This window comes from Heptranchias perlo, chromosome 2, assembly GCF_035084215.1.
Source record: "Heptranchias perlo isolate sHepPer1 chromosome 2, sHepPer1.hap1, whole genome shotgun sequence".
Lineage (NCBI taxonomy): Eukaryota > Metazoa > Chordata > Chondrichthyes > Hexanchiformes > Hexanchidae > Heptranchias > Heptranchias perlo.
In genome coordinates this window covers 7,296,974-7,310,037 of record NC_090326.1, presented here as the reverse complement: position 1 = coordinate 7,310,037, position 13,064 = coordinate 7,296,974, and the positions used below count along the sequence as shown (strand labels likewise).

The window sequence follows — 13,064 nt, the reverse complement described above, 5'->3', positions numbered from 1 at the left end:
CGACAAGGTGCCACATAAAAGATTATTACTTAAGATAAAAAATCACGGGATTGGGGGTAATATTCTGGCATGGGTGGAGGATTGGTTATCGAACAGGAAGCAGAGAGTTGGGATAAATGGTTCATTTTCGGACTGGCAACCAGTAACCAGTGGTGTCCCACAGGGGTCGGTGCTGGGTCCCCAACTCTTTACAATCTATATTAACGATTTGGAGGAGGGGACCGAGTGCAACATATCAAAATTTGCAGATGATACAAAGATGGGAGGGAAAGTAGAGAGTGAGGAGGACATAAAAAACCTGCAAGGGGATATAGACAGGCTGGGTGAGTGGGCGGAGATTTGGCAGATGCAATATAATATTGGAAAATGTGAGGTTATGCACTTTGGCAGGAAAAATCAGAGAGCAATCTTCTGAACTCCAATGAGTAGAGTCCCAATCAGTAGATTGGGACTCTACTCATTGGAGTTCAGAAGAATGAGAGGCGATCTTATTGAAACATATAAGATTGTGAAGGGTCTTGATCGGGTGGATGCAGTAAGGATGTTCCCAAAGATGGGTGAAACTAGAACTAGGGGGCATAATCTTAGAATAAGGGGCTGCTCTTTCAAAACTGAGATGAGGAGAAACTTCTTCACTCAGAGGGTGGTAGGTCTGTGGAATTTGCTGCCCCAGGAAGCTGTGGAAGCTACATCATTAGATAAATTTAAAACAGAAATAGACAGTTTCCTAGAAGTGAAGGGAAATAGGGGTTATGGGGAGCGGGCAGGAAATTGGACATGAAGCTGAGTTCGGATCGGTCAATGCCCTGTGGGTGGCGGAGAGGGCCCAGGGGCTATGTGGCCGGGTCCTGCTCCGACTTCTTGTGTTCTTTAGATTTGTGGTTGGGATCAGATCAGCCATGATCTTATTGAATGGCGGAGCAGGCTCGAGGGGCCGATTGGCCTACTCCTGCTCCAATTTCTTATGTTCTTATGTTCTTATGAGAGAGTGAGCGAGAAAGAGGAAGAGAGGGAGCGAGAGGGAAAAAGGTAATGAGCGAGAAAGAGAAAAATTACTGAACTAAAAACCATTACAAAGCCTTTTTAAAAAAAATAAAAAGTGTTATTTTCATATAAAACAATCTACGGCATCAGTTTCAACATTGAAGTAACTTTGAAAATAAAGACGTACATACTGTATATTAGGTAATATACCTTAACTGTATGAGAGCCAAACAGATACAGGCAAGAAAACTGCTAAGTGGGAAGGACTTGGAAGGTCTTTATATTTTGTAATTTATTTTAAATGGTTACAGCAGCTGCACATTTAAATTCAAGTTTATACTCAAAAATAACCACTCAAATAGTAGCAAGTTCTGGAAAGGCTGCCATTATTCAAGTTTGTAGGGAGATTCTAAATCAAAGTCCTGCATCTAGGCATGTTTATTTAAGGCTATTTAATTATACCAAGTACTTGAGAGATCTTAATGAGGAAAGATGCAAGTTTGTTTAATCTTTTCTTCAGTTTAATTTTTTTTTGCTTTCAATATAAAAACCTGCGACCTAAACAGAGGACAATAAAGAGCTTACATGTAAAAGTTAATGAACATATGTTATGAGGGAATAAAATTTATTTTTCTTCCCACAGTGGCTAAGAAAAACACTATGGCCCAGAATTTGCTGTAGCCGGTGAACGAACACTGCCCACCATACGTTAGACTTGCCCTTGCCCGTTTAATCTCCAGGATATTTTGCACTGGAAGTGGGAGATGGAAATGGCTTGGCGCCCTCTACAGGGCATCTGGGATCAGAGTGAACAGGGCAAGCAACTGTGTAACTCTAACCAATCAGATTGAAGGATTGTGAAATTAAAAGCACAGAGTTAGATCAAGGAAGTGTAAGTTAGAATCGTGAATTCAATGTTAAATCAGTGAGAGAAGGAAGGAAGGAAGGAAGGAAGGAAGGAAGGAAGGAAGGAAGGTAAAAACATTGTTCAATTTAAACTAAAAAAAACCTCCAATAATTAAAGCCTGACGGAATGAGACCCCACACTTGCAATGGTTAATCTTCAGTGCTAGAGAGGTTGTTTGGCAGAAATTAACACTCATCATGCCGTTAAAAGGGTACTTCGACTGAAATGGACAAGCCCTAACTTTGTGGCGAGTTTAATTTGTATCTACTGGGCAAATACAGGAACTTCACGCCGTTCAAATTCTCAGTGGAGATGTGCAGCCATTCACAATATAATGTTCAACTGTCCAAACACCAATCACACTACAGCATAACCTCAAACACAGTAAGCATTGTGGCATTACTCATGATGAATGAAAGGCTTTGTACGAACAGAGGTGCCAGACCTAGTACTGGCAGAAAAACTGGCATTGAGGCTGGCCCCGGGACCCAGGGGCAATGGAGGGGCTGGCCCCGGGACCCAGGGGCAATGGAGGGGCTGGCCCCGGGACCCAGGGGCAATGGAGGGGCTGGCCCCGGGACCCAGGGGCAATGGAGGGGCTGGCCCCGGGACCCAGGGGCAATGGAGGGGCTGGCCCCGGGACCCAGGGGCAATGGAGGGGCTGGCCCCGGGACCCAGGGGCAATGGAGGGGCTGGCCCCGGGACCCAGGGGCAATGGAGAGGCTGGCCCCGGGACCCAGGGGCAATGGAGAGGCTGGCCCCGGGACCCAGGGGCAATGGAGAGGCTGGCCCCGGGACCCAGGGGCAATGGAGAGGCTGGCCCCGGGACCCAGGGGCAATGGAGAGGCTGGCCCCGGGACCCAGGGGCAATGGAGAGGCTGGCCCCGGGACCCAGGGGCAATGGAGAGGCTGGCCCCGGGACCCAGGGGCAATGGAGAGGCTGGCCCCGGGACCCAGGGGCAATGGAGAGGCTGGCCCCGGGACCCAGGGGCAATGGAGAGGCTGGCCCCGGGACCCAGGGGCAATGGAGAGGCTGGCCCCGGGACCCAGGGGCAATGGAGAGGCTGGCCCCGGGACCCAGGGGCAATGGAGAGGCTGGCCCCGGGACCCAGGGGCAATGGAGAGGCTGGCCCCGGGACCCAGGGGCAATGGAGAGGCTGGCCCCGGGACCCAGGGGCAATGGAGAGGCTGGCCCCGGGACCCAGGGGCAATGGAGAGGCTGGCCCCGGGACCCAGGGGCAATGGAGAGGCTGGCCCCGGGACCGGCAGTACTGGGGTGGGGTCTGAGTCAACCAGTACTTTTTGGAAGGGGGGGCGGCTCCCAGGGTCCAGGAGCACTGGAGAGGTGGCCCAGGAATATTGGAGGGGTAGGTTCTATGAACATTAGGGCAGATCCTGGGATCTGGGGGGGGGGGGGGTAATTCTGGGGAAGGGGTTTGGAACATTTCAGAGATCAGAATCTGGCAGTATTGGGGTCTAACGGCCATGTACAGAAGGGGCCCACGAGCACGGAGACCCAGAACATGGACAAAAACTACCACTGGTCCCTTTTGAACTACGAGGTCCCGACCTGTCCACAGCCCTTTAGCATCCTCAGGTGTCCCCCACTCACCTCTTTGCTCATTAGACTGAATACTTCACTGCAGGACAAACGTTTTCCTTCTTAAAATTAATGTACAGAAAAACATGGGCTGAGCTGGATGTGTACAATTTCCTGATCCTCATTCCTGGAATACGCCAGAATCAGAACACTTATTGCACTATTAGCAAATTTGCTGACTTGTATAGACTTTAAAAATTCCCGTAGGCAAAAACTACCGTAAAACATACAAAAAAGGAACTGGTGAGCGATATCAAGATTAATACAAAAGGTTTTTACAATTATATTAGAAGAAAAAGGGTAGTCAAGGGTAATGTGGGCCCTTTAAAAACAGTTGCAGGTAATAGTGCAAATGAAAATAAGGAAATGGCAGACTTGTTGAATAATTACTGTGTGTCAGTCTTCATTGTAGAGGGAGAATAATACACCTGACATTCCGGGGAAACTAAATGAAGGAGCTCACTAAAATTAACGTAAGCAAGAAAACAGTATTAGAAAAAGTGGCACTAAAGACTGAAATCCCCAGGACCTGATGGTTTCCACCCCAGAGTTTTAAAAGGCAGTAGATGAGGAAACTGCAGATGCTTTAGCCATAATCTTCCAAAGCACTCTCTATTGAGGAATTGTCCCTTTAGTTTGAAAAATTGCAAATGTAACTCCATTATTTAAGAAAGGCGAGAGAGAAACAAGGAAATTATAGACCGGTGAGTCTAACATTTATTGTGGGGAACTTATTGGAAGCTATAATTAAAGGACAGTGACTGAGCACTCAAATTTGAGCAGATTGGATAGCCAACATGGATTTGTAAAGGGTAGGTCACATCTAACGAACCTAGTTGACTTTATTGAAGTTGTAACTGAAGTAGTAACGGGAATGCCTGTGGATGTAGTTTATATGGACTTCCAGAAGGTATTCAATAAGGTTACACATAAGAGACTGTTGGCTAAAATTAAAGCTCATGGAGTTTAAGGCAAATTATTGACCTGGTTAGGAGATTGGTTAGGTGGTAGAAGACAGAGTAGGGTTAATGGATATATACTTGAACTAGAAGGAAGTGACTAGTGGTGTCTCAAAAGGATCTGCGCTCGGGCCTCAACTATTTACTATATTGTTAATGACTTAGATAACACAATAAAGAGCCATACATCAAAGTTTGCCGATGACACAAAGAATGGTGGCATAGTAAGTAGTGTAGATGGAAGCATAAAATTACAAAGAGACATTGATAGATTAAGTGAGTGGGCAAAACTTTGGCAGATGGATTTCAACACAGACAAGCGTGATCCATTTTGGACCAAAAAAGGATAGATCGAGTATGATTTTTAAACAATGGTGAAAAGCCAGGAATAGTGGCAGTCCAAAGGGATTTAGGGATCAGTGTACATAGATCACTAAAATGTAGTCAGGTACAAAATATAATCAAAAAGGCTAATGGAATGTTAGCCTTTATAACTAGAGGGCTAGAATATAAAGGGGAGGAAGTTTTGCGACAGCTATACAAAATCCTAGTTAGACCACATCTGGAGTACTGTGTACAGTTCTGGGCTCCAAGGCTTAAATTATGAGAGATTACATAAACTAAGCTTGTATTCCCCGGATATAGAAGGCGAAGGGGTCATTTGATTGAGGTGTTAAAGGATATTGAAATGAATTAATAGGGCAGATTGAGAGAAACTTTTCTGCTGGTGGGGAAGTCTTGGACAAAGGGACATAACCTTAAAATCAGAATCAGGCCATTTAGGACAGGAGTTAGGAAACACTTCACGCAAAGGGGGGTAGAAGTGTGGAACTCTCTCCCACAAAATGCAGTAGATGCTCGCTCAATTAATCATTTTAAACCGGAGGTCGCTAGATTCTTGCGAGTCAAGGGCGTTAAGGGATATGGAGCCAAGACAGGTAGATGGAGTTAGGATACAGATCAGCAATGATCTCATTGAATGGCAGAACAGGCTCGAGGGGCTGAATGGCCTACTCCTGTTCCGAACGTTCTAAAAGTTCATTATTTATGCAGTTCCCAAGTTTCTAAAACATACAAAATTCCTCAAGCCTCAAAAATGGTTCAGGAGATATTATTTTGAAACTGAATATACACAACCAATAGAATTGACTGACAAAAAAAAACTCTAAAGAAACAATAAAAGCCATTCACATGCTGCCTCAGGTGTTTGTTTGTGAGGAATAATGATTAATATTTTTTTATATAAACATCACTTGACTCAAATAAAAGTGGAGACTTCAAATATAATAAAGAATAGTCAGCATGGATTTCAAAAAGGGAAGGTCATGCTTGACCAACCTTATTGAATTCTTTGAAGACGTAACAAAGAGTAGACAAGGGTAATGCAGTAGATGCAATATGTTTGAATTCTCAAAAGGCCTTCGATAAGGTACCGCATAATAGACTCATGATTAAGGTCAGAGCATGTGGAGTCAGGGAACAAGTAGCAGAACGGACAGCAAGCTGGTTACAAAGCAGAAAACAGTAGGGGCTAAGGTTAGTTACTCACTGGCAAAAGGTGGCAAGTGATGTTCCCAGGGATCAGTGCTGGGACCGCTATTATTTACCACTTATATAAATGATTCAGCCTCTGGAATCGAAGTACAATTTCAAAATTTGCGGACGACACCAAATTGGGGGGGTGTAGTTAATACCGAGGAAGACTGCGACAAAATACACATTAATAAACTTGCAGAATGGGTGTGTAACTGGCAAATGAATTTCAATATAGACAAGTGTGAGGTGATGAATTTTGGTAGAAAGAACGAGGAGGCCACATACTCCTTGGAAAATAGGAGTCTAAATGGGGTAGAGGAGCAGAGGGATCTGGGGGTACAGATACACAAATCACTAAAAGTAGCGACACAGGTTAATAAGGCCATAAAATAGCAAAACAAAGCACTGGGGTTCATTTCTAGAGGGATAGAATTGAAAAGCAGAAGTTAAACTTGTATAGAACCTTGGTTAGACCACACTTGATGTACTGTGCGCAGTTCTGGTCTCCATATTATAAAAAGGATATCGAGGCACAGCAGCAGGTGCAAAAATGATTTGAAGATGATACGACAGCTGAGAGGTTATGAAGCTCAACGTAAGCTCGAGGAACAGCACCTCATCTTTCGTTTAGGCACTTTACAAACTTCCGGACTCAATGATTTCAATAACTTCAATCCATAACCAGTGCTCCCATTTTAAAAAAAATTATTGGACTGCAGCTGCTGGTTATGGTTCTGCTGTTGCCATTTACAGCTACTTCTCGACTGATCTTTTGTTTCTTAAACTTGTCCCATTACCACCCTCCTTTTTGTCACTTAATCACGCTTGCCCTCTACCCTATCACGGACCTTCCCTTTTGTTCTTTCCTTCCCTCCCCACCTTTCCCTGGCTCTACTTGCTTAAAAACTTTCTTAAATTAACATCTTCCAGTTCTGACAAAAAGTCTTCAACCTGGAATGTTAACTTTTTTTTTTCTCCACAGATGCTGCCCGACTTGGAGCTTTTCCAGCATTTTCTGTTTTTATTTCAGATTTCCAGCATCTGCAGTATTTTGCTTTTGTGCTGAGAGTTTGTGCGTCAGGAAAGATTGAACAGACTGGGGCTGTTTTCTCTAGAAAAGAGAAGGCTCAGATTATGTAGAAGAGCTTGGTAGAGTAGGTGTGGAGAAGATATTTCCACTTGTGGGGGGAGGCCAAAACTAGGGGCCATAAATAAGATAGTTACTAATAAATCCAATAGGGATGTCAGGAGAAACTTCACCCAGAGTGGTCAGAATGTGGAACTCGCTACCACAAGGAGTAGTGAGGTGAATAGCATAGATGCATTTAAGGGGAAGCTAAATAAACACATTAGGGAGAAAGGAATAGAAGGTTATGTTGATAGGGTGAGATGAAGAGTGGTAAGAGGAGGCTTGTGTGCAGCATAAACACCAGCATGGACCAGTTGGGCCGAATGGCCTGTTTCTGTGCTGTACATTCTATGTAATTTCTTTTGAAGCAAAGAAACTCAAAACTTGACAGGATTTGAATGATGTTGATGTATAGATTGCATACTGGGAAATTCTACAAACTGCAGCTACGCAGGGGCAGAAAACACTGGAGAGAGTAGTTTATAGGCCCCCTGACAGTAGTTATACTGTTGGACAGAGTATTAAGAAATAAGAGGAGTTTGTAACAAAGGTAACGCAATAACCATGGGGGGGCTTTAACCTTCATATAGACTGGGCAAATCAAATTGGCAAAAGTAGTTTGAAGGACTAGTTCATGGAATGCATTTGAGATAGTTTCTTAGAACAATACGTTGCGGAACCAACCAGGGAACAGACTATTTTAGATCTTGTCTTGTGTAATGAGACAGGGTTAATTAGTAATGGCATAGTAAGGGATCCTTCGGGGGGGGGGGGGGGGGGAGTGATCATATGAAAAGAATTTCACCTCGAGTTCGAGAGTGACGTACTTAAGTCTGAAACTAGAGTCTTAAACTTAAACAAAACCAATTACATAGGTATGAGGGGCGTGTTGGCTAAGATAGATTGGGAAATTAGATTAAAAGATAAGATGGTAGATAAGCAATGGCCAACATTTAAAGAAATATTTCATAATTCTCAATCAATATACATTCCATTGAGGAATAAAAACTCCACAGGAAGAGCGATCCTTCCGTTGCTAACTAAAGAAGTTAAGGATAGTATTAGATTAAAAGAGGCTTATAATGTCAAGAAGAGTAGTGAGCCTGAGGGTTTGGAGAGCCTTAGAAAGCAGCAAAGGATGACCAAAAAATTGATAGCGGAAGAAAATAGAATGAGATTAAACTAGCAAGAAATATCAAAACAGATTGTAAGAGCTTCTACAAGTATGTAAAAAGGAAGAGTAGCAAACTAAACATTGGTCCCTTAGAGGCTGAGACAGGAGAAATTATAATGGGAAATAAGGAAATGGCAGAGACAATGAACAAATATTTTGTATCTGTCTTCAGAGTAGAAGACACAAAAAACATACCAGAAATAGTGGGGAACCAAGGGTCTAATACGAGTGAGGAAGTTAACATAATTATTAGAGAGAGAAAGTACTGGAGAAATTAATGAGATTAAAAGCCGACAAGTCCCCTGGACCTGATGACCTACATCCTAGGGTTCTAAAAGAAGTGGCAGCAGAGATAGCGGATGCATTGGTTGTGATCTTCCAAAATTCCCTAGATTCTAGAATGGTCCCAGTGGATTGGAAGGTAGCAAAGGTAATCCCGCTATTCAAGAAAGGAGGGAGAGAGAGAAAACAGGGAACTACTGATGTCAGGCTAACAGGCCTGTAATCAGGAAAATGCTGGAATCCATTATTAAGAACATGGTAACAGGGCACTTAGAACATAATGTGATTAGGCAGAGTCAACATGGTTTTATGAAAGGGAAATTGTGTTTGACAAATCTATTAGTTTTTAAAAAAAATGTAACTAGCAGGATAAGGGGGAACCAGTGGATGTTGTATATTTGGATTTTCAAAAGGCATTCAATAAGGTGCCACAAAAAAGTTTATTACACAAGGGCTCATGGGGTTGGGGGTAATATATTAGCATGGATAGAGGATTGGTTAACAGAACACAGTAGGAATAAACTCTTCATTTTCAGGTTGGCAGGCTGTAACTAGTGGAGTGCCACAAGGATCAGTGCTGGGGCTCAGCTATTTACAATCTATATTAATGACTTAGATGATGGGACCAAGTGTAATGTATCCAAGTTTGCTGACGATACAAAGTTAGGTGAAAAAGTAAGCCATGAGGAGGACACAGAGTCTGCAAAGGGATATAGACAGGTTCAGTGAGCGGGCAGGAAGGTGGCAGATGGAGTATAATGTGGGGAAATGTGAGGTTATTCACTTTGGTAAGTAGAATAGAAAAAAATATTTTTTTTAATATGGTGAAAAACTTTTAAATGTTGGTGATCAGAGGGATTTGGGTGTCTTTGTACATGAAATACAGAAAGTTAACATGCAGGTACAGCAAGCAATTAGGAAGGCAAATGGTATGTTGGCCTTTATTGCAAGGGGGTTAGAGTACAAAAGCAAGGAAGTCTTGCTGCAACTGTACAGGGCTTTGGTGAGACCACACCTGGAGTACAGCATACAGTTTGGTCTCCTTAACTAAGGATATATTTGCCTTAGAGCCAGTGCAACGAAGGTTCACTAGATTGATTCCTGGGATGAGAGGGTTGTCCTATGAGGAGAGATTGAGTAGAATGGGCCTATATTCTCTGGAATTTAAAAGAACGAGAGGTGATCTCATTGAAACATAAGATTCTTGGAGGGCTTGACAGGGTAGTTGCTGAGGGGATGTTTCCCCTGGCTGGAGAGTCTAGAACTAGAGGGCATAGTCTCAGGATAAGGGGTCGGACACTTAGGACTGAGATGAGGAGAAATTTCTTCACTCAGGGTTGTGAATCTTTGGAATTCTCTACCCCAGAGGGCTGTGAATGCTGAGTCGTTGAATATATTAAAGGCTGAGATAGATAGATTTTTGGACTCAAAGGGAATCAAGGGATATGGGGATATGGGGATGGGGTGTGAAAGTGGAGTTGAGGTCGAAGATCAGCCACGATCTTACTGAATGCGGAGCAGGCTTGAGGGGCTGTATGACCTACTTCTACTCCCATTTCTTATGTAGAATGCACAGAAGCAATTGAAAGAGCTCAACTTCTGAGAGGTAAAAGTATCCAGTTAAATTCCAGGCTTTTGAGACAGGCTGAAACCTTAAAGTAAAAACTTTAATGAAGGTATTAAACAGAATGGGTAATTCAATCTCGTTATTTTGCGATATGTATTTTTTAAAAAAAATTGCCTAAAATTTTATTTTGGATATTAGAAATTTCAATGGCAGAATTTTTGAAAACCATTTTGACTGATTCACTTGGTTGATCAACATGCCAGGATGAAAACTCAATGCAAAACATGGTCATAGGAACTTGCAATAGGAAAAGGAGACAGAAGTGAAGCCAATCACGTGACAACAGGAAGTAAGGTTTTCACAGAAGAAATGCATGCTGGCAAGATTAGAAATATATTATAAAAATCAAATCATACTTCTGACAGAAACTGAATTACTGAAATACTAGGTGAAGAAAACATCTAAATGGAGTTGCAGATATGGAATTAACCCACAAAGTGGCTAACGACACACACCTCCCTTAATATCTGCACTGTTCATAAGTTGATTGCCTTATGTGGAATAATTCCTGTATTCAGTAGCCTACGGTTATGCGATCTCCATATACAAACAGATTCATAACTCAAGCTCATTTTACAAGTTCAAAATTGAAGTTATATCTAAATAAAAGTTGTGTTTATGTGCATTAAAAATATTTTAGATTCATGGAAAACTAGCAATGTGTGGTGTGACTGTTTGCTCAGCCAATGGCAACTGATATGGTCATAGGCGGTCATTTTATCTGGAAAGTACTTTTAAATACAACTGTAACTTTTCTGACCTAACGAAACTTCATTCGGCTATCAACCATAAATACTCACATTCCTTGTCCCTTTGGAAGGTTCAAAACCTCATACGCTTCATCCAATGACATTGAAGGAGGCTTCTTTTCCACTTCTTTTTTCCAAGCATCAAGAGTGTCTTTAAGCAATCTTACCTAAATACAGATGCAAACACAAATGTCAACAATTCCCATATATGACTATTTCAGTTTAAATCCACATACTGACAATCATGGTGTGCTCGGTACTAACCTACTACTGTAGTGTTAAAATTATCTGACATTGATTGGTTGAAAATTGCATTACATTTAGAAGATTTAAATACTAACCAACAAAAGTAGAAGATCTTCTGCTACAACTTTATTTTCATTGTGTTGTTCCATTTATGCATTAACATACATGACATTATTAAATGGAACATGCAGGACCATTGATTTTAGGAATTACTCAATTTTTCAGAAGATAAAGATACCTGCGCTGCAAATATCGAATGGCAAAAACCTGGATATGCCAATGCATCCAGTGTGAAAAATTTCAGGTTTCCCCCCCCTATTTGAATACAGTGGAGTTGCCGTATCTCAAGCCGTCGCATCAAATTTTGGTTCATGTAGATTTGGCACAGTCTTTCTCCAAGTGGTTTCTCTCAATCGCTGTTTGACTGATCTCATTCACCATACTGGCCCGACGGGGCCACCGCCTGTTCGTCGGGTTCAGCAAGATTTTTGTCATAAGCCTCCTGCCCGCGCAAGTTGCATTGGCAAGCAAGGGCAGCTAAAGAAGCTCAACACCATCCAGGGCAAATCAGTCTGCTTGATCCACTAGCCTAAGCATCCATCCTTCCACCACCGGCACACGTGGGTGCAGTGTGTACTATCTATATGATGCACTGCAGCGACTCGCCAAGGCTTCAACAGCACCTCCCAAACCTGCGACCTCCACCACCTAGAAGGACAAGAGCAGCGGATGCATGGGAACACTGTCATCGCCAAGTTAAACACCATCCCGATTTGGAAATATATCGCCGTTCCTTCATCGTCGCTGGGTCAAAATCCTGGAACTCCCTGCCTTACAGCACTGTGGGAGAACCTTCACCACACGGACTGCAGCAGTTCAAGGTGGTGGCTCACCACCACCTTCTCAAGGGCAATTAGGGATGGGCAATAAATGCCGGCCTTGCCAGCACGCCCACATCCCAAGAATTAAAAACCAAGGATCAGATATATCAAGTCCAACAAAGCTAGAAAATATTTCCTATCTGTGAATGTATTTTTTTTTTTAAGAATGGAGAAATATATTCCAAGATTTTCAGCCAATGTCTTGAACATTTATGTGTATAAAGGAAACTGGTTCTGCAATCTATTACATAATTATATATTATATTCGTTATAACAAAATAGTATCCAAATCCCAAAAACTTACTGGATCTTTAACAGGCCAGTCTGGGAAACGTATTGAATCACAGAGATGCTTAAGATAGTAGATGTTACAGAAAAGCTCATTCTCTAGTTGGGGATAGCTGATAGCAGGAATAGGGCAATATTGGTACAGTGCTCGTGTGTTACTTTGCAGACGTGGGGTAAAATCTGCTAAATGGACAGCAATCTTCTCAATCATTAGACGCCTGTAAAAGAAGAAATTTAACTGGTTACATCTCAATCTTCAAACACAGCACTGTCTTCCATAGTTAAACCAAGTTGGCCAACACATCCTACATTCCAAAACAAAACACTGCAGATACTGAAAATCTGAAACGAAACAGAAAATGCTGAAAACACTCAGCAAGTCAGGCAGCGTCAGTGAAGAAAGGAAAAGAGAGCTGAAGGGTTATGCCTGAAAGGTTAATATTTTTCCTCTCTTTACAGATGTTGCCTGATTTGCTCAGCATTTTCTGTTTTTGTTTTACACTCTAAGCTTTTAGCACACTTTCACTGAGTTTTATAAATTTTAGGCTCAATTTGAGATATGTAAGCACTGGGTAATGTGACACTTCCCATTTTAGGTAATGCGAGGCAATGACAAACACTTCCAAGTCAGGCACAGCATAGCTACTTGCGCAGTAAAACTCCCTCTACTCTGCTGAGCTGCAATTGTACCAATGCGATATT

General features: G+C 42.4%; 1 protein-coding gene across 5 annotated transcripts in view; it reads right to left on the bottom strand.

Moving 5' to 3' along the window:
* LOC137334859 (dnaJ homolog subfamily C member 13) overlaps nt 1-13,064 on the bottom strand; it is a 270,037-nt gene that overhangs the window by 86,109 nt on the left and 170,864 nt on the right. For all 5 annotated transcript variants that reach the window (XM_067999895.1, XM_067999904.1, XM_067999912.1 and 2 more), the window contains exons 34-35: nt 12,379-12,580; nt 10,999-11,114 (exon numbers count right to left, since the gene is read on the bottom strand). In XM_067999895.1, the coding sequence (XP_067855996.1) occupies nt 10,999-11,114; nt 12,379-12,580 (318 nt within the window). The remainder of the gene's footprint in view (nt 1-10,998; nt 11,115-12,378; nt 12,581-13,064) is intronic.